Source organism: Convolutriloba macropyga, chromosome 6 (genome assembly GCF_964194025.1).
Source record: "Convolutriloba macropyga chromosome 6, txConMacr16.3, whole genome shotgun sequence".
Lineage (NCBI taxonomy): Eukaryota > Metazoa > Xenacoelomorpha > Acoela > Convolutidae > Convolutriloba > Convolutriloba macropyga.
In genome coordinates this window covers 9,593,641-9,617,447 of record NC_134473.1, presented here as the reverse complement: position 1 = coordinate 9,617,447, position 23,807 = coordinate 9,593,641, and the positions used below count along the sequence as shown (strand labels likewise).

The 23,807-nt window shown below is 36.4% G+C and overlaps 1 protein-coding gene across 1 annotated transcript in view; it reads left to right on the top strand.

Moving 5' to 3' along the window:
* The first annotated feature begins 1,943 nt into the window (after positions 1-1,943).
* LOC142341474 (uncharacterized) overlaps positions 1,944-23,807 on the top strand; it is a 111,569-nt gene continuing 89,705 nt past the window's right edge. The window contains exon 1 of the mRNA XM_075392435.1: positions 1,944-2,155. Within this exon, the coding sequence (XP_075248550.1) occupies positions 1,970-2,155 (186 nt within the window). The 5' untranslated portion in view covers positions 1,944-1,969. The remainder of the gene's footprint in view (positions 2,156-23,807) is intronic.

The following is a 23,807-nucleotide window of genomic DNA, read 5'->3' as shown; positions in this document are numbered from 1 at the left end:
TGCTGCATTGAAGTGGCTTTTAGAAGTGGGATGACAACTTGTGCATCTGCAGATTTTCCAAAGAAAAATTATCACAAGATCGTATACTTTTCCCCTTCATATTTAAAATTAGGTCAAAAGTTTCCTAAACTCATAATTTGATAGAATCAACTACACTCTGTAATTATTTGACATTGTAAATACCATTTGTTAGTTTTATCAGTGGGATCTGACGTTCAATTCAATATTCTTCTTCTTTTCTTTGTAAACGGGAGTGGCTGCGGCAGTTTCCAGAGATGGGTATGTTTTCAAATATTGGAGGTTTCTCATCAATGGGTCTAGCGAGATAAAGGTTTTGGGCCGTTTTTTGGTATAATGATGCCGGACCCTCTTAGGCACCCCCATTTGCATACAGTCAATGATTTTTGTTGAAACAGAAAAATTTGCTGACTTCGAATTTTTTGCTACGTTTTAGGTCATTTAGGCTGAGTTGCCTTAACTGAAAACACTGAATGGAATTACATATTTAGCATAATCACTTGCTCATGCAGTTTTGTACAACGATACTCTCCTATGATCAACAAGTTTCACAAGCTTGGGGATTTGCTAAGAGGCTTCAGGTGTTTGACTATCGCCTCAGTGTTTCTGGTCTTCAGCAACTTGTCTTGAGATGCGATTCGATCAAGTTCTTCTCAAACTGCATGATTTTTGTCTTCCATAATTGATTGGTTTGTCGTCGAAGCTTTTTCTCGAAGTTTAGTTTGATGAGAGTCGAAGTAGTAATTGAGGGAGGCTCGAAAAGCAAAAATAACACCCGGAAAGCAAAATAACTGAAACGGTGCCGTGAATATTAGCCTAAAAGAAAATTAGCCGAATGGAATATTAGCCGAAAAGGAGACAATAACCAATCAGAATTGAGAACGCACAAATGTTATCGCGAGAATAACATGTTTGCCCTTGATAATTTGTTCGGTTGTGATAGATTCATATCAAGCCCATAGGCCGCTGAGGCATGGCCGTGGCCCGCGAAGCATGGCCAAATGCGTTAATTTTATGTGTTAGCCAGTTAGATAATTGCGCATCACACTTATTTTTGCTTACAGTAATTATCTCAGCAATTAGTTCTTCTAATTTTCCTGCTTTTGACTTTTTCAGCTAATTTTCACGTCGGCTAATATTCCGGACACCAACTGAAACATCGGAAATATTTCGAAAACATGCCAAAATATCTTCAAGCCGGAGAAACCAGCATGAACAAGTGAACTTTGGAAAACCTGAAACTCGAAATGACTCCCGTGATTTATGTCCTAATTTGTTTTATTAATAATTGCTATGGAAAGAAATTTGAAGCAATTATTATAAACGAGCGTGTCTGTTTTTAGCAAAATTTTTGCTTAACCAGTTTCTTCTTAAAAATTCGTTCAATAGCACTTCTTGAATATCTCAATCTTGACTTCTTGAATTTTTTGCTGGACTTTGATTTCTCCTATTGAGAACTTCAGTCTGCGTTGCAAAATAAAAGCTAATGTAAACTAAGAGATCATGATCTGATAATTATAAGATCTAAGGGGCCCTGATAGCTGAGTAGTAAGTGCTTCAGTATAGGACGGAGAAGGTGGAGGGTTCGAATCCCTCCCTTCCCTCCCTAGTCGAATTTTTTTTTTTGCAATCGTCACGAAAAGTTGGAAGTTCCAACTATATCGACAAACTGATAAACCTTGGCGAATAAATGGTTGGAAACCTTGAAGAACAACGAGTTCCTCGAAACCCAATCCACTAATTTTAAATAAATAGAGAAAAATTATTAAAAGTACAAAATAATCATCATAATCTTTTGGAATTACTTCCTGTTGGAATTCATCTATATGCAGTAGTGTACCTGCAAATTTTCTAACTGTAAAATGTGATAATCAGTTCAACGGTCCCTCTAAGCGCTTAAAGGGAGTCCTTGGTTTGTGTTTTTTAACTACTTGAACTATTTTTAGGGGGAATGTCTAATAAAACAGACACCAACCCATATTGGGCTCCAGTTAACTTCACTGACTGGAACATGTATAAAATTGGGGCTGTGGTGTCATTTTTCTGCTGGTTCTTGGCGATCATTCTCTGGGCTGGAGTTGGATTTTGCTGGTTTGCGAAATTCAAAAGCAAATTCATCCGGCAAGAAGTAGAAAGAGTGAGTAAAAAAATTGCATTATTTTTATTAGTAAAATATTAGGTGTTCAAAGTTTCTGAACTTCGTAAGTGGTAAGTTTTGGAAGTCTAATATTGACTGTAATTAGTTTGCTTTATATGAGGCAATTAATAATCTTTCCCATTATGACCCCCATTATAACGCACCTATAAGTGAACACAACACGAAATAAGTGAATGTTGTAGCGAAATATTACATGAACATTACAAGTTATTGGAGGATAAGCCAAGTAACACCAATATTCAACGAAGGCAACAAAGCTGATGTAACGTTTTACCGTCCCATTAGACTACTCTGTTCCTGCTCAAAAGTTCAAAAAAGTTTTCTTTAATGAAAATTATTGCTTCTTCCGATGAGCATTTCACCCAAGTCAGTAGGGCTTTAGAAACGAACGATTGGCAACGCTTTAACTGATATGGACAAAATAGACGAACAGAATCATTTAAAGTCGATTAAAGAATTAAGCGTTCTGTATCTCGACTGCAAAAGCATTCGACACTGCCGAATAATAAGCTAATAACTAAATTTACGTCTCTCGGAATTGGAGGCAGTATCTAAGGAGTCTTGAAATCAGATCTAAGAAGTCGCAAGCAGTATGTACAAGATTTTTTAGCCGCTTATAGCTCTTTTTGCACTTAAGTATTTGGAACTTCACTTTATTTAGCCTGTCTACTTGTAACCTCAATTTTTGTTACTTATCGATGCATATTTTGAGACCGGTAATTTGTCGGCATCATTGATAATTTGAAGGGATATTTCAAAGAATCAATAAAACTAGAGAGTAGTAGTAGAATGCTGGAATCAATAAAACAAGATATTTATCGAATTGAGCATTCTACTACTACTTATATACGCTATGATTTCAATAGAGACCGGAGTAACAAAAGGATCCCGGAAGACAAATTAAGTGGATAGTTATTGGGCTGCATTTCTCATTTACTTCATTCTATTGGACGCCTGTTTGAATGCGTCGCAGAAGTCAAAGAACAAAATACCTTTTCAAGAAAAGCGACTGGGTTGTACTGTCGGAGCGCAAGAGTACTGTCCGAATTGATTGTCCTGGGGCCTTCCGAACACCATTTCTATAGCAATTTGGATCTTCTGATGAAATAATTGTACCATCTGACATATATTCTGATTTTGATTAATCATCAAATATTTTAATAATTTTGGTTCCTGCGTAATCGCAGCGGAACAGCATTAGGCCTACAGTAGCCTCTTTTCAGCTGCCCTTTTTCTTATTATTCCCTACATTTCAGACTGTTCTTTTTATGAGCAGCAGTGCTCTTTTTTGGTGACTTTGGCCACTTTTTTTGCGTCTGAAACTTTCACGTGGTACCATCATTGCAGCCATCCTTGGTCAGGCTATGGTCAACCTGAAGCTATGGTTAAGTAAGAGCTCATCCTTACACAGGCAGCTTCACGGAGGCAGGGGATTGAACTCTCAATCATTGGCGTGGGAATCACACACCTTACCTCTCGGCTATCACGCCACGCTCAAATATTGCCGGATCTCTTAATGAAGTGATAGCTTATGTAGATTTCAAACGAGTGGATAATTATTATCATAAAGCGAGAAAAATACCATCCTAAAAACAAAGAAATGAGCCGAGAAAAACAAACGAATAGATAAAAATGAGCAATTAATCATCTGACCGAAAATCGGGCAGCGAATTGGCTAAATGGTCAGCCCTTGAAAAGTTACATAAGAGTTTCGTGATGGAGCTGACCTCAGGTATAGATGGAAGCCCAGCAAAATTCCCTCAAGCTGTGCCTAAGCAGAATAGTCCAATAGCTCTGTTGCTCTACATCGCCCGAAAGGTTGTAACTCTTTTGAGAATCGTGATTCTTTTGCCAGATTGCTCGACGGAGGTTGAGACGATGTAGTGGTTGAACCAAATATTCAGACTTTGCAGGGTAATACTTTTGCAAACCAACGTCCAATACTGAAGATGATGCTCGCTTGGACATCATAGCAACCGGACTATGGAAGAGCAGATTTGGAAAGACTTTCTAAGATCGGATAATCTTCAATCGCTGTGTAAAAAATTACCCGAAGTAAATTGTAGAAGCCTACAATTATCACGAGCCGATGTAAAAAAAATCTGAAATACTTATAGCGCATTCGTGATTCAACCTGCTTTTTTGTACAGTAGGGGCCGAAATTTCCAACACAAAAGTCATCAAAAAAATTAGTAGGAAAACAGCAACCAAAAGGTAGACTCTTAGGCGTATATTATCACATACATAAGGACTAGGATAAATTTTGCCGTACTGCCAGGCTCATTTGTATGCATTTGTAGATCCCGCTCATTGAGTTGACACCCTACCGTTGAAGCTCCCATAAGAAGGGTCGTAGATGAGGGGAGACTACTACGATGGTGTATGATAAGTGTTGTCTTGGTGCTTAAAATTTTCCATTCATTCATTCTCGATTTATTTCTTTTGCTTTTGATGCTGACTAGTGTCAAATTTTGAATTTATAAATTGGAATGGACTTGCTTCTTCCTTTTGGGAGAGGGATTTTCTTTTGAATTACTTTTTCTCTTAGGGGGCAGCTTTACCAAAACTTACTCAAATCACCAAATTTGAGTGTCTACCCCAGTGATTGTGGAATTTTTATCGTGTAAGCTCTGACAAGTTTCTGACAAAACCATCTTGCTAATAGCCTGTAAGGGTATGCATCTTCTTATCAGATCTTATAAGACGATCGCCAGATCTTACACGATAAAAATTCTTATCAGATCTTACACGATAAAAATTCTGTCTTGTCAGATCTTACACGATAAAAGTTCTGTCTTATCAGATCTTACACGATAAAAATTCTGTCTTATCAGATCATACACGATAAAAATTCTGTCGTATCAGATCTTACACGATAAAAATTCTGTCTTATCAGATCTTACACGACAAAATTCTGTCTTATCAGATCTTACAAAATGAAAAATCTTATTGTAAGATTTCGCATAATCAAAGTTTAACTTATCAGATCTTACACGATTAAAGTTCTCGTCAGATCTTACACGATAAAAATTCTGTCTTATCAGATCTTACACGATAAAAATTCTGTCTTATCAGATCTTACACGATAAAAATTCTGTCTTATCAGATCTTACACGATAAAAATTCTGTCTTATCAGATCTTACACGATAAAAATTCTGTCTTATCAGATCTTAAACTAAAAAAATTCTGTCTTATCAGATCTTACACGATAAAAATTCTGTCTTATCAGATCTTACACGATAAAAATTCTGTCTTATCAGATCTTACACGATAAAAATTCTGTCTTATCAGATCTTACACGATAAAAATTCTGTCGTATCAGATCTTACACGATAAAAATTCTGTCTTATCAGATCTTACACGATAAAAATTCTGTCTTATCAGATCTTACACGATAAAAATTCCGTCTTATCAGATCTTACACTATAAAAATTCTGTCTTATCAGATCTTACTCGATAAAAATTCTGTCTTATAAGATCTTGCACGATAAAAATTCTGTCGTATCAGATCTTACACGATAAAAATTCCGTCTTATCAGATCTTACACGATAAAAATTCTGTCTTATCAGATCTTACACGATAAAAATTCTGTCTTATAAGATCTTGCACGATAAAAATTCGTAGCAGATCTTACACGATAAAAATTCTGTCGTATCAGATCTTACACGATAAAAATTCTGTCTTATCAGATCTTACACGACAAAAATTCTGTCTTATCAAATCTTACAAAATGAAAAATCTTATTGTAAGATTTCGCATAATCAAAGTTTAACTTATCAGATCTTACACGATTAAAGTTCTCTCGTCAGATCTTAAACGATAAAAATTCTGTCTTATCAGATCTTACACGATAAAAATTCTGTCTTATCACATCTTACACGATAAAAATTCTGTCTTATCAGATCTTACACGATAAAAATTCTGTCTTATCAGATCTTACACGATAAAAATTCTGTCTTATCAGATCTTACACGATAAAAATTCTGTCTTATCAGATCTTACACGATAAAAATTCTGTCGTATCAGATCTTACACGATAAAAATTCTGTCTTATCAGATCTTACACGATAAAACTTCTGTCTTATCAGATCTTACACGATAAAAATTCTGTCCTATCAGATCTTACACGATAAAAATTCTGTCTTATCAGATCTTACACGATAAAAATTCTGTCTTATCAGATCTTACAAAATGAAAAATCTTATTGTAAGATTTCGCATAATCAAAGTTTAACTTATCAGATCTTACACGATTTAAGTTCTCTCGTCAGATCTTACAGGATAAAAATTCTGTCTTATCAGATCTTACACGATAAAAATTCTGTCTTATCAGATCTTACACGATAAAAATTCTGTCTTATCAGATCTTACACGATAAAAATTCTGTCTTATCAGATCTTACACGATGAAAATTCTGTCTTATCAGATCTTAAACTATAAAAATTCTGTCTTATCAGATGTTACACGATAAAAATTCTGTCTTATCAGATCTTACACGATAAAAATTCTGTCTTATCAGATCTTACACGATAAAAATTCTGTCTTATCAGATCTTACACGATAAAACTTCTGTCTTATCAGATCTTACACGATAAAAATTCTGTCTTATCAGATCTTACACGATAAAAATTCTGTCTTATCAGATCTTACACGATAAAAATTCTGTCTTATCAGATCTTACAAAATGAAAAATCTTATTGTAAGATTTCGCATAATCAAAGTTTAACTTATCAGATCTTACACGATTAAAGTTCTCTCGTCAGATCTTACAGGATAAAAATTCTGTCTTATCAGATCTTACACGATAAAAATTCTGTCTTATCAGATCTTACACGATAAAAATTCTGTCTTATCAGATCTTACACGATAAAAATTCTGTCTTATCAGATCTTACACGATGAAAATTCTGTCTTATCAGATCTTAAACTATAAAAATTCTGTCTTATCAGATGTTACACGATAAAAATTCTGTCTTATCAGATCTTACACGATAAAAATTCTGTCTTATCAGATCTTACACGATAAAAATTCTGTCTTATCAGATCTTACACGATAAAAATTCTGTCGTATCAGATCTTACACGATAAAAATTCTGTCTTATCAGATCTTACACGATAAAACTTCTGTCTTATCAGATCTTACACGATAAAAATTCTGTCTTATCAGATCTTACACGATAAAAATTCTGTCTTATCAGATCTTACACGATAAAAATTCTGTCTTATCAGATCTTACAAAATGAAAAATCTTATTGTAAGATTTCGCATAATCAAAGTTTAACTTATCAGATCTTACACGATTAAAGTTCTCTCGTCAGATCTTACACGATAAAAATTCTGTCTTATCAGATCTTACACGATAAAAATTCTGTCTTATCAGATCTTACACGATAAAAATTCTGTCTTATCAGATCTTACACGATAAAAATTCTGTCTTATCAGATCTTACACGATGAAAATTCTGTCTTATCAGATCTTAAACTATAAAAATTCTGTCTTATCAGATGTTACACGATAAAAATTCTGTCTTATCAGATCTTACACGATAAAAATTCTGTCTTATCAGATCTTACACGATAAAAATTCTGTCTTATCAGATCTTACACGATAAAAATTCTGTCGTATCAGATCTTACACGATAAAAATTCTGTCTTATCAGATCTTACACGATAAAACTTCTGTCTTATCAGATCTTACACGATAAAAATTCTGTCTTATCAGATCTTACACGATAAAAATTCTGTCTTATCAGATCTTACACGATAAAAATTCTGTCTTATCAGATCTTACACGATAAAAATTCTGTCTTATCAGATCTTACAAAATGAAAAATCTTATTGTAAGATTTCGCATAATCAAAGTTTAACTTATCAGATCTTACACGATTAAAGTTCTCTCGTCAGATCTTACACGATAAAAATTCCTCTTATAAGATCTTGCACGATAAAAATTCTGATAAGAGGAATGTTTATCTTATAAGATGTCTTATCAGATCTTACACAATAAAAATTCCTCTTATCAGATCTTACACGATAAAAATTCTGTCTTATCAGATCTTACACGATAAAAATTCTGTCTTATCAGATCTTACACGATAAAAATTCTGTCTTATCAGATCTTACAAAATGAAAAATCTTATTGTAAGATTTCGCATAATCAAAGTTTAACTTATCAGATCTTACACGATTAAAGTTCTCTCGTCAGATCTTACACGATAAAAATTCTGTCTTATCAGATCTTACACGATAAAAATTCTGTCTTATCAGATCTTACACGATAAAAATTCTGTCTTATCAGATCTTACACGATAAAAATTCCGTCTTATCAGATCTTACACTATAAAAATTCTGTCTTATCAGATCTTACTCGATAAAAATTCTGTCTTATAAGATCTTGCACGATAAAAATTCTGTCGTATCAGATCTTACACGATAAAAATTCCGTCTTATCAGATCTTACACGATAAAAATTCTGTCTTATCAGATCTTACACGATAAAAATTCTGTCTTATAAGATCTTGCACGATAAAAATTCTGTCGTAGCAGATCTTACACGATAAAGTTCTGTCTTATCAGATTTTACACGATAAAAGTTCTGTTTTATCAGATCTTAGACGATAAAAATTCTGTCTTATCAGATCTTAAACGATGAGGGTCTAACTTATCGGGTCCTACAAGATAAAAAAAATCGGTCTTATACAAGACCTAATCTTTTTATCTTGTAGGACCTGACAACTTTGACCCTCATCGTGTAAGATCTGATAAAAAAATCGTGTAAATTCTGTCTTATCAGATCTTTCACGATGAAAATCGAACTTGTAAGGTCCTACAAGATAAAAAAATTCAGTCTTATACAAGACCTAATCTTTTTATCTTGTAGGACCTGACAAGTTCGACTTTCATCGTGAAAGATCTGATAAGACAGAATTTATATCTTGTAAGACCGGTCAAAACAGAAATACTATCGAATAAGATCGCTTTAGACACAATTTTTACCGATTAAAATCTTATAAAACAGAACTATCACAGATTTTCTGGTTAGAAAAGCTAAAATTGAATAGGCAGATAAAAACAGTATTTACATTAGCAAAAAAAGAGACAAGAAAATTCCACAAGATTTGATACCAGGAATTTTTATCAAGTATCCCTTTAACTTAGTACAAAAACGACAACAATTAGATTAATTAGGAATCAAATACAAAAGCAACTGCTCAAAATAAGACAGATAAAGAAAATTGTTCAATAAGGCAAGTTGTTTAAACTGCTTTTCAGCTGGAGTCTTTTCAATAGCTGTATCTTTTCGTTGACTTTTCTACAACATCTGATTTCGTAAATTGAGTCGTCTGCTTTGTCAAGGATCGAATACTTGTTGGAGAAAGGACTCAAACTAAAACAGAAAGGGAGCAGCACACAAGTACTGAATCAGGCGTACATGAGTAGCGCCAATAGCAAAGACTTTAGAGAGAAAAGAACTTGGAATTGAAACTATGATAGATAAAAAAAGATGATATTCGCGCCTTTTTTTTGAAAAATACGGTTTTCAAATTACGCCATTTTGTTTTTGAAGAAAGCAAAAACACGATACAGTTGCTTAATGAGCTTAGCGAATGACAAATACTGGGAAACATTAGCAATAGACTAAGCTAAGATCCCTGGCAGGCCTCTAAGACTGGGCTTAAGGCGGCGTAATTGGGTGACCAGGCGTACAAGAGTAGCCCCATTTTTTTTTTAATGAACTCACTAGATTGCGTCGCTATTGTTGTTTGGTTGAACAATCACGCTGTTTCATCAACAGACGAGAAGCCATATGAATTACATCCGTTTTGCTGATGGTTACAAGTCTTGGACACAGCACCCTGAGGAGAAATTAAAACTAATCAGTAATGATTGGAGAAAGATTGATAAAAACCGACAAATGGGTTAAAAATTGATCTAAATGGTCAGATACTTCTTACAAGTTATTGCCAGATATTCTTGAAAACAAGCAAAAAATTTGCAATAATCCAGGCGAACAGGAGTAGCGCCAAAATAAAGAGAAACTACAGCACTTACATAGTTGCGTTTTTTCAGCTTGAGAAAGTGCGCTGGTACATGAAAACCAGAACCCACTTGAATAGTAGTTGTTTGTTTAACTTATGGTTGCTAGTTCTGGAACCACTGCCCTGTAAAATAAAAAAAATCAGCACTAATTAAAGAAAATAAGATTGATATAAACAGTCAATGAGCTTGAAAATTGTTATAAAAAGAGCCAAAAGTGATTTTTAAAACATAATATTGTCTTGTTTTATTTAAAAACACGCTAGTCAGGCGTACAAGAGTAGTGCCGAGTAAAGCAAAAAGAAAACTGACAGGGTTCTCATGATTGATGCATAACCGGGTTCTCATTCCAGTCACATAGAGCCATACATGCCTTTTGTTGAGCTTGAGTGAAATAATGCCTAAAAGTAAAGCCATTTTATAGGAATGTTCGTTTTTGGTGTACACAAGATGGAGTTACATAAACAACAACTTTATGATTGCTAGTAAATCTCTGTTGTAAGAAAGATTTTTTGTGTATTAAAGGAGATGGAGTAAAATCAATATCAACCTAAATGATGCAAACTAAGAACACAAAAAGCGCCTTAGCACATAATTCAATTGATACGGAAAGTCAACTTGTAGCCAGTTTCTGCGGCAGCCTCTTGCATCTGATTTGAGTCCCAGTTTATTCTGCACTTTACTGTTTGTATCCACTTTTTGATCTGGACGCTTAATCCGCAGCTGGAAAACGGTGACCAGCAGCATCCAATATTTTGTGGAAAAGAAACTACTTGATTTTTTAAGATTTTTGGGATGGGGGATCGAGGCGTACAGGAGTAGCGCCAAAATTACTTGGAACCATCCCTTATACATCTTCAACGAGAAAACTTCAAAAGAGGCGTACAAGAGTAGCGCCCGTAAACTATTAAAAGTTTTCGTTTTTCTCTCGCTTCAGCTTTTCGTGAAAAAATGATGTAGATTTCAATCCGACTGGTTACAATCATAAAAGCCTTCAAATGTTGACTAAAATTTTCTAGGCTTCTATCCTGAAGTCCTAAGCAATGTCAGGCGTACATGAGTAGCGCCAGAAGTTAACCGTATGCCCATATTTTAAATCCCTAGACAATCCAGGCGTACAAGAGTTGCGCCATAGTTGGTTCCTCCGCTTCTATTCTAAAGTCCTAAACATGGTCAGGCGTACATGAGTAGCACCAGAAAATAACCGTATGCCCGTATTTTAAACCCCTAGACAATCCAGGCGTACAAGAGTAGCGCCATAGTTGTTTCCTCTAAATCTATCCTAAAGTCCTAAACATGGTCAGGCGTACATGAGTAGCGCCAAAGTTAATCTTATGACCGTATTTTAAACGTCAAGACAATCCAGGCGTACAAGAGTAGCGCCGTAGTTGTTTCCTACGATTCTATACTAAACTCCTAGGCAACATGAGTAGAGCCGAAAAAAATCCTATTTTCATAATCTAGTTTCATAGACAATTCAGGCTTACATGAGTAGCGCCAAAGCAGTACTTTACCATCACTTGCTATTCAATTAAAACTTTGATGATCGTGTTGAACGAAACTAGTGAATTTCTTTTTCAAAGTTTTCAGCTTTGTTGCGAACCATTAGTTTAATTAGTTTCATTAGTTCAATGATTTCAATATGAAAGCTCAGCTCAATTAATCACACTTGACAACGCGGGAACTATTTTCAGACCAAAACAAAAAAATTGCCCAAAACCATTAAAGAAGCAAACTTTGTACATAGTCAATAGATTAATTGAAGTCAACTTTCCAATTTTAAGCAAAGATTTCATCAAAGTCCAGTTTATTGCAATTGTTCAATATTCTTTGAACAAGATGATTAACTGCTCCCAAGAACATTGAAGTAAGAATCGACGCTAAGAAGAAACCAGTATTGTGTTTTCAGTATTAAAAAATGTCAAAAACAAGCACTTGGGAGCAATTAATTCATAGGGGGCAGGAAAAAAAGAAACGTACAAATCTTGAGCAACAAATTGAAGAGTTTTAGAAAGTCATTCAAGTTTTCATGTTTTTTGCAAAACCGCATTAAAGAATCCTTGGTTTCAAGCAAGAAATTATTAAAAATTCCAAAACCTTTGGTAAGATTGGGGAAGTCACCTCTCTTTTGATTATTAAATGCAAAATCTCAACAGCAGTTAGAAAGATTAATTAATAAAACTAGAATTTAGAATTGCTGTCCCAATCTTGTCCTATGAATTTTTTTCTAGACAATTACGCACAAGCTCGTAAACAAGGCATGGCTCTTTTAGAGTCTGTTTCAACTTGAAGTGCTCGATGATCACTCTTCCCATAAGGGCAACGGCATTGATCTCGCCTAAAGGTGTAAAATGAGCTGGATCATTTTGATCAAAATGGCAGGGGTGTAGCTCCCGAGGACCAACATAATGTGACCATACGGTCAAACCGTCTTCAATTATCATTAATCGTTGTTGCAGCAACTGGTTTGTTTCCCTAACAATTTCTTTGCTCACGTCCTGCCTTTGTATAAGTCCTATCGCGGCACAGCGAATGAAATGATCATTGACTTTATCGTGGAAGTCAATGAGCACCTGAGCCGTCTCTTGAGGTGTCATTGTTGGGTACTTAGGACGTGGATGTACAGAGACATCATTATTACCACAGAACAGTATACAATGGCTAAAATTTCCATTCCTTATCTTTTGGAATTTCTGGTCTCCCAGGAACGAAGTTCGAAACCCTTTTTGATCGGCAACTTCGATGTCAAACTTAGCAATTATGGGATCGGCCATGAGTCTGACGAATTCGGACTAGAAGAGGAATCTCCAATTATGAGAATTTTCGGATAGCTGAAAAGGCATTATTTTAATTTTTTATCTTGAAAATGCGATAATTATTATACTGAATACGAAAAACAGGTTGACAAGTATGGTATTACGAAGTAAAAGTTCAATTTTTACCGTCAATTTGCAAAACAGTAATTATCAACTTGCTTTTGATATTCAGTATATTACAGCGAACAGCACATAACAAAAAAACGGTGGCAAAATGTTTAGTTATGATCGAAACCCTCCCTCATTACGCTTACTCTGATATCCTAATTATCATCATCAAGAAAGACAGATTTGAATCTTAAATCCTCAATGTCTACCTCTTGAAAATCTCCTAACTTGCCTAAACTGGAGAAAAAACGATTACATTCTGACATCAATAGCATGTTCTCGGTTGACAAAAAATGTCTAATAATAGCCGAGAACTTTCCCTGCCGCTCAACAAACGTTTCAATTTGACCAAAAGTGCTGTCACTCATCTGCGCAATACATTCACTTATATTTCCAGATAAATTTCTATAGGACTGCGACGCAAAAATTTTACCACATCTGCTTCTGTATCTTCCATAAAAAGAAATTTCACGCATGTCAGAACAAAACAACAGACACTCAATCGAAACTTTTGTGAAGAGGCTAAAATTATCAAGCTCTTGCCAAGGGTTTGCATGAAGTCTGCGATTTTTTAACTCGAAAGCAACTTTGTGTTTCACATAACATTCAAACATATGCTGGCAAGTTCTAACAGGACCTGAAAGAGCTGACATCAACTGATAATGTGCATACTCAAAAGAGAACGCGGTAAAACACCAAACAGGTCCAACTCTGCGACCTTGCTCGGCTAAATGTCGCATGGAATGAAATTTAAGAGATATAGAAGACGCACCATACAACTCAACAAAATCGGAGATACACTCCCTTATCAATTTTTCAGCCTGATCAGTCATTTTTATTGCTAAAAGTCTATCGTAGAGCAACCGAATAGCAACACAAAGTCTTAAAAAGCTACTGAACTTTCTTTCAGCTGTTTCTGTTAACTCAAAGGTAGAGAAGACTAAAGGAACAGTATGAAAAAACAGAGTTTAAAGTCCGATGCTTTCCAGAACTTAATTTCTGAAACACGCTTACTTTTATGCATAAATTCTGAAGGCGTTTTACACTTTTTTTATCAATTCACTCATCAGCTTCTGATCATCATCTTTCAGAAGTCCTAATAAAGATTTACTTAATACTTTACCTGTCCCAAGGAAAACTTGATGCATCGGATCTAACGGCGCATCCCATGGAAACTTGAAAACATTACATAGAGGTGACCTCTTTTTAATCCCTAACACAGAAGACAAAAGGTGCATTACAAGGATAGAAAGGTGCATTTCGTTCCTTAGGACAAAAGGTGCATTACAAGGATAGAGCATTCTATTTTGATGACTGACGCCGCGCATGAAGCAGTGCGGGCAGCCAAAATAACCATTAAACTGCAACATGCAAAGCATTGACGCCTTTGCAGGGATGTCACAAACAATACATCGAAGACGAAATAAAATGCGCCCAAGCTCAGGTAAATCAACTAACTTATTAACTAACCTATCTAACTCAGCGGTTAGCTTAATAAGCAACTCATCAAAATCCGGCTTTGATTTTTCGTACCATAACGAGAACAAAATCCTATTAAGAAAACTGCACCTAAGAACAGGAGGAAGATTCTGAACTTGGATCCAAATAGGCCACACGGAGGTTAATTTAGAGCGGAAGACTTTTGCCCCATCGATGTTGCAGACAAGCTGAATTTCACCATGAATGAAGTAGTCTAGTGGCTGAGACCAGCCGCAGTCAGTAGACCATGACTCCAAAACAGATTTTTTTGTTTCGAGCAAGAACTTGGGAGAGCTGAAAGAAGCCATCAACAAAAACAAGAGTCGAATCAGTTGATTGAAGTTCAACGTGAGTCACTAATGGCTCTATACTTTCTACGCTACCTACGAACAGGTTATTAGGTTTTGGAAGTGCAAACTCTAATAATTTTAGGACATCTTTTCTTGAATTTTCCGACAACTTATGAAGGTCACACAATAGTTATGAAGGTCACAGAAATAAGTTCTACCTTAACGTCGGAGCCGTCGAACAGTACAGGCTGAAAAACTGTAGTAATTTCTGAAAGATCGTTGTTTTCGCCAGGCTCTTCATTTTCATGAAAATCTATTATAGGATCTATTTCAAAATTAATTGGGAGTGCTACATTACAAGGTGTTGAGGCATCTATCGGTTGTAAATTTTCGACCTGCGTTAGATGTGTAAGCGCAGGTGAACTAGGGAAAATGATTCAACAGAGAGGAGAGAATTATTAGCCAAAGTTAGTCTATCGTTATGCAAAGAGGGACCGGACCGTATACATCTCTGTAGCTAAAAAGGGAATCATCTGCTCGCTATCACTATCGGAATTGTTGCTTGAAACAATTGAACAGGAACAATTATCAGAGCTTAAAAAAGACGAGATAAGGCTTCTGGGAGCTCTGCTGCAAAGATCAAATTGCGAAACAAAATGTCTCGTGAACTTACGCCTGACGCCGTTTTCTTCTAAAAAACCACTGCTACTTCGCGTAGGTGTTTCTTCTGTTACATTTCGAACAGACGCTGAAGTAGATGCTGCTGCTCTAATTGGCAGATCAGCAAAAGGAGGACCATGACAACTTTTGAGGGGGCACAAACAATCAACATTAAACTCTCCGAAAGCATGACGGTCGTACAAAGTTTTTTTCTTCACCAGTTTTTATTGAACGAATAGGAACACGAGTCATTAAACACGACTTAAGACGAACGTATTTAGCATTTGAATTGCATGATGAATTGATGAGCGAAATAGGTCCAAGCATAAGCCACATTTTTTTCAGACGCTGACTTTGAATAAGAGAGAAGTCATTGACACCTTCAACTACGTCGATTTCCTTGATCTCCGATAGAAGTCCAACTAAACCAGGAAAAACTGTTTTTTCGGCAATATCAACACAAGCAATGACACCTAATGGAGAAAACGAGTTCACGACTGGCAAATTCTTAACAACATCAAATTTAAGCCAGCGAAGCGAAGTCTCATACTCATCGCGAAGAAAATTAGAGGAAACAATATTGCAACCAAAATCCCCGACGTCAATTTTACGAGTCCTTTTTTCATGCTCATCGATTAATTCCCTTGTCAATCGATAATCTAAACTGGCCAGCTTTTTCCAGTCAAGTTTTGATTTCTCTAGTTCTTGTGCTTTATTCTGGTAGATTTTATCCATGTCCTATCTTAAAACGTTTATACTGTAAATCCTCAACACAATATCAAACAAAACAGAACCAAAAGAACATGGCCTTTAAAACAGATGAAGGAATCAAGAGATGAATGTTACATAATAATGGAACTCATGGAAAGTTCAACTAAGTTAATCTTCTTCCACCAAGAAACTATTGGCTTCCATTGAGAGTCTTGAAACTCTCTTTGCAACCCAGGGCATTCGCGGCATCTTTTTTTCTTCGAAAAGCATACAAACTGGGCCCACAAATATGCATAACAGCAGCTGAAGCAAGAAAAAACAAAACTCAATTATCAGCGGAGAACTTCAAACAAGTGAATTGAAACAAGCTTAATATAACCTTTGAAATAAACTCTCTTTTTTTGCCATCTTTAAGGGCCCTATATGGAAACCAGCCGCTGCTTTCTCTCTCATCTCTAGTCAAAATTTGACGCGCCAAGAAGCGCCCAAGTCGTTCATGTTCACAGGGCCGGCCATTAAAAGCCAGCAGGTTCTCCGATTTTTGTATATCATCTCAGTCCCGGGGAAAGTTATGAACTGGTAGGACGCTGACTTTGTTTATTCTAATTTTAAAAATCCAATTAATTTTGTACAAAAATTTGAACCTAACAAGAAGTTTGAAAGTAAACAACTCACACTCTCATTTAGGTATCTTTTCATCTCCCAGAGAGCATTCCTCAGAGATAGTAAGGCTTCGCTTCTCTTTTCTAATTCCCTTTCCAACTCCTCGAAAAGAGAAAGCAGACCTTCAGGGGCTATACCCAGCTGGAGAAAGCCATCCCATGGAAACTTGAAAACATTACATAGAGGTGACCTCTTTTTAATCCGTAACACAGATGAACGTTTGATCTCCGCCAAATTTCCAAGCTCTTCAAATTTCCTGTTGTTCCTTAGGACAAAAGGTGCATTACAAGGATAGAGCATTCTATTTTGATGACTGACGCCACGCATGAAGCAGTGCGGGCAGCCAAAATAACCATTAAACTGCAACATGCAAAGCATTGACGCCTTTGCAGGCATGTCACAAGAAGTTTGAAATTAACTATGTTTCAAGAAGTTTGAAATTAAACAACTCACACTCTCGTTGAGGTATCCTTTCATCTCTCAGAGAGCATTCCTCAGAGATAGTAAGGCTTTGCTTCTCTTTTCTAATTCCCTTTCCAACTCCTCGAAAAGTGAAAGCAGACCTTCAGGGGCTATACCCAGATGGAGCAAGCCATCCCATGGAAACTTGAAAACATTACATAGAGGTGACCTCTTTTTAATCCCTAACGCAGGAGAACGTTTGATCTCCGCGAGATTTCCAAACTCTTCAAATTTCCTATTGTTCCTTAGGACAAAAGGTGCATTACAAGGATAGAGCATTCTATTTTGATGACTGACGCCACGCATGAAGCAATGCGGGCAGCCAAAATAACCATTAAACTGCAACATGCAAAGCATTGACGCCTTTGCAGGCATGTCACAAGAAGTTTGAAATTAACTATATTTCAAGAAGTTTGAAGTTAAACAACTCACACTCTCATTGAGGTATCCTTTCATCTCCCAGAGAGCATTCCTCAGAGATAGTAACGCTTTGCTTCTCTTTTCTAATTCCCTTTCTAACTCCTCGAAAAGAGAATGCAGACCTTCAGGGGCTATACCCAGTTGGAGAAAGCCTTCCATTTGACTGTTTGACATTAGTTTCGGAAAATAGAGCGGTATACAGACCTTTGAAAATTAGTCTACAGAAATGGAACTTGCTAAAAGTTGTGCAATTCCTTTTCAAAAAGGAAACTTAACCGACCACCGAGTGTTTAACTACTCCGGAACAATTTCAAGCTCCAATCACGCAAATTGTTAGCTCCACAAAGACTTAATGAGTAAAAGAAGAAGGGTGTTTATTTTCTAGTTAAAAGCAAACATACTTACGTATGGCTTCCAAGAAACATTTAAGTAAGTCATCATTAGTACTAGATTCTCTAACATGAGCATACAAAACTTTCATTTGAGTATGGCGGCAGCGTTCGCGGTCAATACGTTTTCATTTCAAAAGACTAAATCATGCAATCGAACTTTCCCTGACTCTTAACAAACGTTTCAATTTGACCAGAAGTGCTGTCACTCATCTGCGCAATACATTCACTTATATTTCCAGATAAATTACTATAGGACTGCGACGCAAAAATTTTACCACATCTGCTTCTGTATCTTCCATAAAAAGAAATTTCACGCATGTCAGAGAAAACAACAGACACTCAATCGAAACTTTTGTGAAGAGGCTAAAATTATCAAGCGATAAGAGGCTAAAATTTACAAGGATAGAGCATTCTATTTTGATGACTGACGCCACGCATGAAGCAGTGCGGGCAGCGAAAATAACCGTTAAACTGCAACTTGCAAAGCATTGACGCCTTTACAGGCATGTCACAAACAATACATCGAAGACGAAATAAAATGCTCCCAAACTCAGGTAAATCAACTAACTTATTAACTAACCTATATAACTCAGCGGTTAGCTTAATAAGCAACTCATCAAAATCCGGCTTTGATGATCCGTGCCATAACGAGAACAAAATCATATTAGGAAAACTGCACCTAAGAACAGGAGGAAGAATATGAACTTGGATCCAAACAGGCCACACGGAGGTTAATTTAGAGTGGAAGACTTTTGCCCCATCGATGTTGCAGACAAGCTGAATTTCACCATGAATGAAACAGTCTAGTGGCTGAGACCAGCCGCAGTCAGTAGACCAAGACTCCAAAACAGATTTTTTGTTTCGAGCAAGAACTTGGGAGAGCTCAAAAAAAGCCATCAACAAAAATCACTTGATTGAAGTTCAACGTGAGTCACTAATGGCTCTATACTTTCTACGCTACCTACGAACAGGTTATTAGATTTTGGAAGTGCAGACCCTAATAATTTTTGGACATCTTTTCTTGCATTTTCCGACAACTTATGAAGGTCACACAATAGTTATGAAGGTCACCCAATTATGTTCTAGCTTAACGTCGGAGCCGTTGAACAGTACAGGCTGAAAAACTGTAGTAAGTTCTGAAAGATCGTTGTTTTCGCCAGGCTCTTCATTTTCATGAAAATCTATTATAGGATCTATTTCAAAATTAATTGGGAGTGCTACATTACAAGGTGTTGAGGCATCTATCGGTCGTATATTTTCGACCGGCGTTAGATGTGTAAGCGCAGGTGAACTAGGGGAAAATGATTCAACAGAGAGGAGAGAATTATTAGCCAAAGTTAGTCTATCGTTATGCAAAGAGGGACCGGACCGTATACATCTCTGTAGCTAAAAAGGGAATCATCTGCTCGCTATCACTATCGGAATTGTTACTTGAAACAATTGAACAGGAACAATTATCAGAGCTTAAAAAAGACGAGATAAGGCTTCTGGGAGCTCTGCTGCAAAGATCAAATTGCGAAACAAAAGGTCTCGTGAACTTACGCCTGACGCCGTTTTCTTCTAAAAAACCACTGCTACTTCGCGTAGGTGTTTCTTCTGTTACATTTCGAACAGACGCTGAAGTAGATGCTGCTGCTCTAATTGGCAGATCAGCAAAAGGAGGACCATGACAACTTTTGAGGGGGCACAAACAATCAACATTAAACTCTCCGAAAGCATGACGATTGTACAAAACAGTTTTTTCTTCACCAGGTTTTATTGAACGAATAGGAACACAAGTCATTAAACACGACTTAAGACGAACGTATTTAGCATTTGGTTTGCATGATGAGTTGATGAACGAAATAGGACCAAGCATCAGCCACAATTTTTTCAGACGCTGACTTTGAATAAGAGAGAAGTCATTGACACCTTCAACTACACCGATTTCCTTGATCTCCGATAAAAGTCCAACTAAACCAGGAAGAACTATTTTTTCGGCAATATCAACACAAGCAATGACACCTAATGGAGAAAACGAGTTCACGACTGGCAAATTCTTAACAACATCAAATTTAAGCCAGCGAAGCGAAGTCTCATACTCATCGCGAAGAAAATTAGAGGAAACAATATTGCAACCAAAATCCCCGACGTCAATTTTACGAGTCCTTTTTTCATGCTCATCGATTAATTCCCTTGTCAATCGATAATCTAAACTGGCCAGCTTTTTCCAGTCAAGTTTTGATTTCTCTAGTTCGTGTGCTTTATTCTGGTAGATTTTATCCATGTCCTATCTTAAAACGTTTATACTGTAAATCCTCAACACAAGATCAAACAAAACATAACCAGAAGAACATGGCCTTTAAAACAGATGAAGGAATCAAGAGATGAATGTTACATAAAAATGGAACTCATAGAAAGTTCAACTAAGTTTATCTTCTTCCACCAAGAAACTATTGGCTTCCATTGAGAGTCTTGAAACTCTCTTTGCAACCGAGGGCATTCGCGGTATTTTTTTCCCTTCGAAAAGCATACAAACTGGGCCCACAAATATGCATAACAGCAGCTGAAGCAAGAAAAAACAAAACTCAATTATCAGCGGAGAACTTCAAACAAGTGAATTGAAACAAGCTTAATATAACCTTTGAAATAAACTCTTTTTTGCCATCTTTAGGGGCCCTATATGGAAACCAGCCGCTGCTTTCTCTCTCCTCTCTAGTCAAAATTTGACGCGCCAAGAAGCGCCCAAGTCGTGCATGTTCACAGGGCTGGCCATTAAAAGCCAGCAGGTTCTCCGATTTTTGTATATCATCTCAGTCCCGGGGAAAGTTATGAACTGGTAGGACGCTGACTTTTGTTTATTCTATTTAAAAAATCCAGTTAATTTTGTACAAAAATTTGAACCTAACAAGAAGTTTGAAATTAAACAACTCACACTCTCATTGAGGTATCCTTTCATCTCCCAGAAAGCATTCCTCAGAGATAGTAAGGCTTCGTTTCTCTTTTCTAATTCTCTTTCCAACTCCTCGAAAAGAAAAAGCAGACCTTCAGGGCTATACCCAGCTGGAGAAAACCTTCCATTTGACTGTTTGACATTAATCTCGGAAAATAGAGCGGTATACAGACCTTTGAAAATTAGTCTACAGAAATGGAACTTGCTAAAAGTTGTGCAATTCCTTTTCAAAAAGGAAACTTAACCGACCACCGAGGGTTTAACTACTCCGGAACAATTTCAAGCTCCAATCACGCAAATTGTTAGCTCCACAAAGACTTAATGAGTAAAAGAAGAAGGGTGTTTATTTTCTAGTTAAAAGCAAACATACTTACGTACGGCTTCCAAGAAACATTTAAGTAAGTCATCCTGAGTACTAGATTCTGTAACATGAGCATACAAAACTTTAATTTGAGTATGGCGGCAGCGTTCACTGTCAATACGTTTTCATTTCAAAAGACTAAATTATGCAATCGATTCAACAGTTACGGTCGAGCGAAAGAGTTGCATTGAAAAGACATATATGATTACAAAAACTGCAAAAAAAATTTTGTCTTGGAGCAATTTAACGCTAATCATGAGCAAAACTACGCTAAAGTGGGCTTCAATTAGGAAACAAAAATCTACTTCGAAATGCAAATAACAAGACACTAGAAATTCATTTGATCAATTTACTGCTGCTTATAACTTCGTGTTTATTGAATCAAGGGTGAACAAGGATTAAAGCATTTACCATACAGATTGAAATCAACAAAACATTTCACCATGAATGAAATTTCACCATGAATGAAACAGTCTAGTGGCTGAGACCAGCCGCAGTCAGTAGACCAAGACTCCAAAACAGATTTTTTGTTTCGAGCAAGAACTTGGGAGAGCTGAAAAAAGCCATGAACAAAAATCACTTTATTGAAGTTCAACGTGAGTCAATAATGGCTCTATACTTTCTACGCTACCTACGAACAGGTTATTAGGTTTTAGAAGTGCAGACCCTAATAATTTTTGGACATCTTTTCTTGCATTTTCCGACAACTTATGAAGGTCACACAATAGTTATGAAGGTCACCCAATTAAGTTCTAGCTTAACGTCGGAGCCGTCGAACAGTACAGGCTGAAAAACTGTAGTAAGTTCTGAAAGATCGTTGTTTTCGCCAGGCTCTTCATTTTCATGAAAATCAATTATAGGATCTATTTCAAAATTAATTGGGAGTGCTACATTACAAGTTGTTGAGGCATCTATCGGTTGTAAATTTTCGACCGGCGTTAGATGTGTAAGCGCAGGTGAACTAGGGGAAAATGATTCAACAGAGAGGAGAGAATTATTAGCCAAAGTTAGTCTATCGTTATTCAAAGAGGGACCGTATACATCTCTGTAACTAAGAAGGGAATCATCTGCGTCGCTATCACTATCGGAATTGTTACTTGAAACAATTGAACAGGAACAATTATCAGAGCTTAAAAAAGACGAGATAAGGCTTCTGGGAGCTCTGCTGCAAAGATCAAATTCCGAAACAAAAGGTCTCGTGAACTTACGCCTGACGCCGTTTTCTTCTAAAAAACCACTGCTACTTCGCGTAGGTGTTTCTTCTGTTACATTTCGAACAGACGCTGAAGTAGATGCTGCTGCTCTAATTGGCAGATCAGCAAAAGGAGGAGCCTGACAACTTTTGAGGGGGCACAAACAATCAACATTAAACTCTCCGAAAGCTTGACGATTGTACAAAACAGTTTTTTCTTCACCAGGTTTTATTGAACGAATAGGAACACAAGTCATTAAACACGACTTAAGACGAACGTATATAGCATTTGAATTGCATGATGAATTGATGAACGAAATAGGTCCAAGCATAAGCCACATTTTTTTCAGACGCTGACTTTGAATAAGAGAGAAGTCATTGACACCTTCAACTACGTCGATTTCCTTGATCTCCGATAGAAGTCCAACTAAACCAGGAAGAACTGTTTTTTCGGCAATATCAACACAAGCAATGACACCTAATGGAGAAAAAGAGTTCACGACTGGCAAATTCTTAACAACATCAAATTTAAACCAGCGAAGCGAAGTCTCATACTCATCGCGAAGAAAATTAGAGGAAACAATATTGCAACCAAAATCCCCGACCTCAATTTTACGAGCCCTTTTTTCGTGCTCATCGATTAATTCCCTTGTCAATCGATAATCTAAACTGGCCAGCTTTTTCCAGTCAAGTTTTGATTTCTCTAGTTCGTGTGCTTTATTCTGGTAGATTTTATCCATGTTTTATCTTAAAACGTTTATACTGTAAATCCTCAACACAAGATCAAACAAAACATAACCAGAAGAACATGACCTTTAAAACAGATGAAGGAATCAAGAGATGAATGTTACATAAAAATGGAACTCATAGAAAGTTCAACTAAGTTAATCTTCTTCCACCAAGAAACTATTGGCTTCCATTGAGAGTCTTGAAACTCTCTTTGCAACCGAGGGCATTCGCGGTATTTTTTTCCCTTCGAAAAGCATACAAACTGGGCCCACAAATATGCATAACAGCAGCTGAAGCAAGAAAAAGCAAAACTCAATTATCAGCGGAGAACTTCAAACAAGTGAATTGAAACAAGCTTAATATAACCTTTGAAATAAACT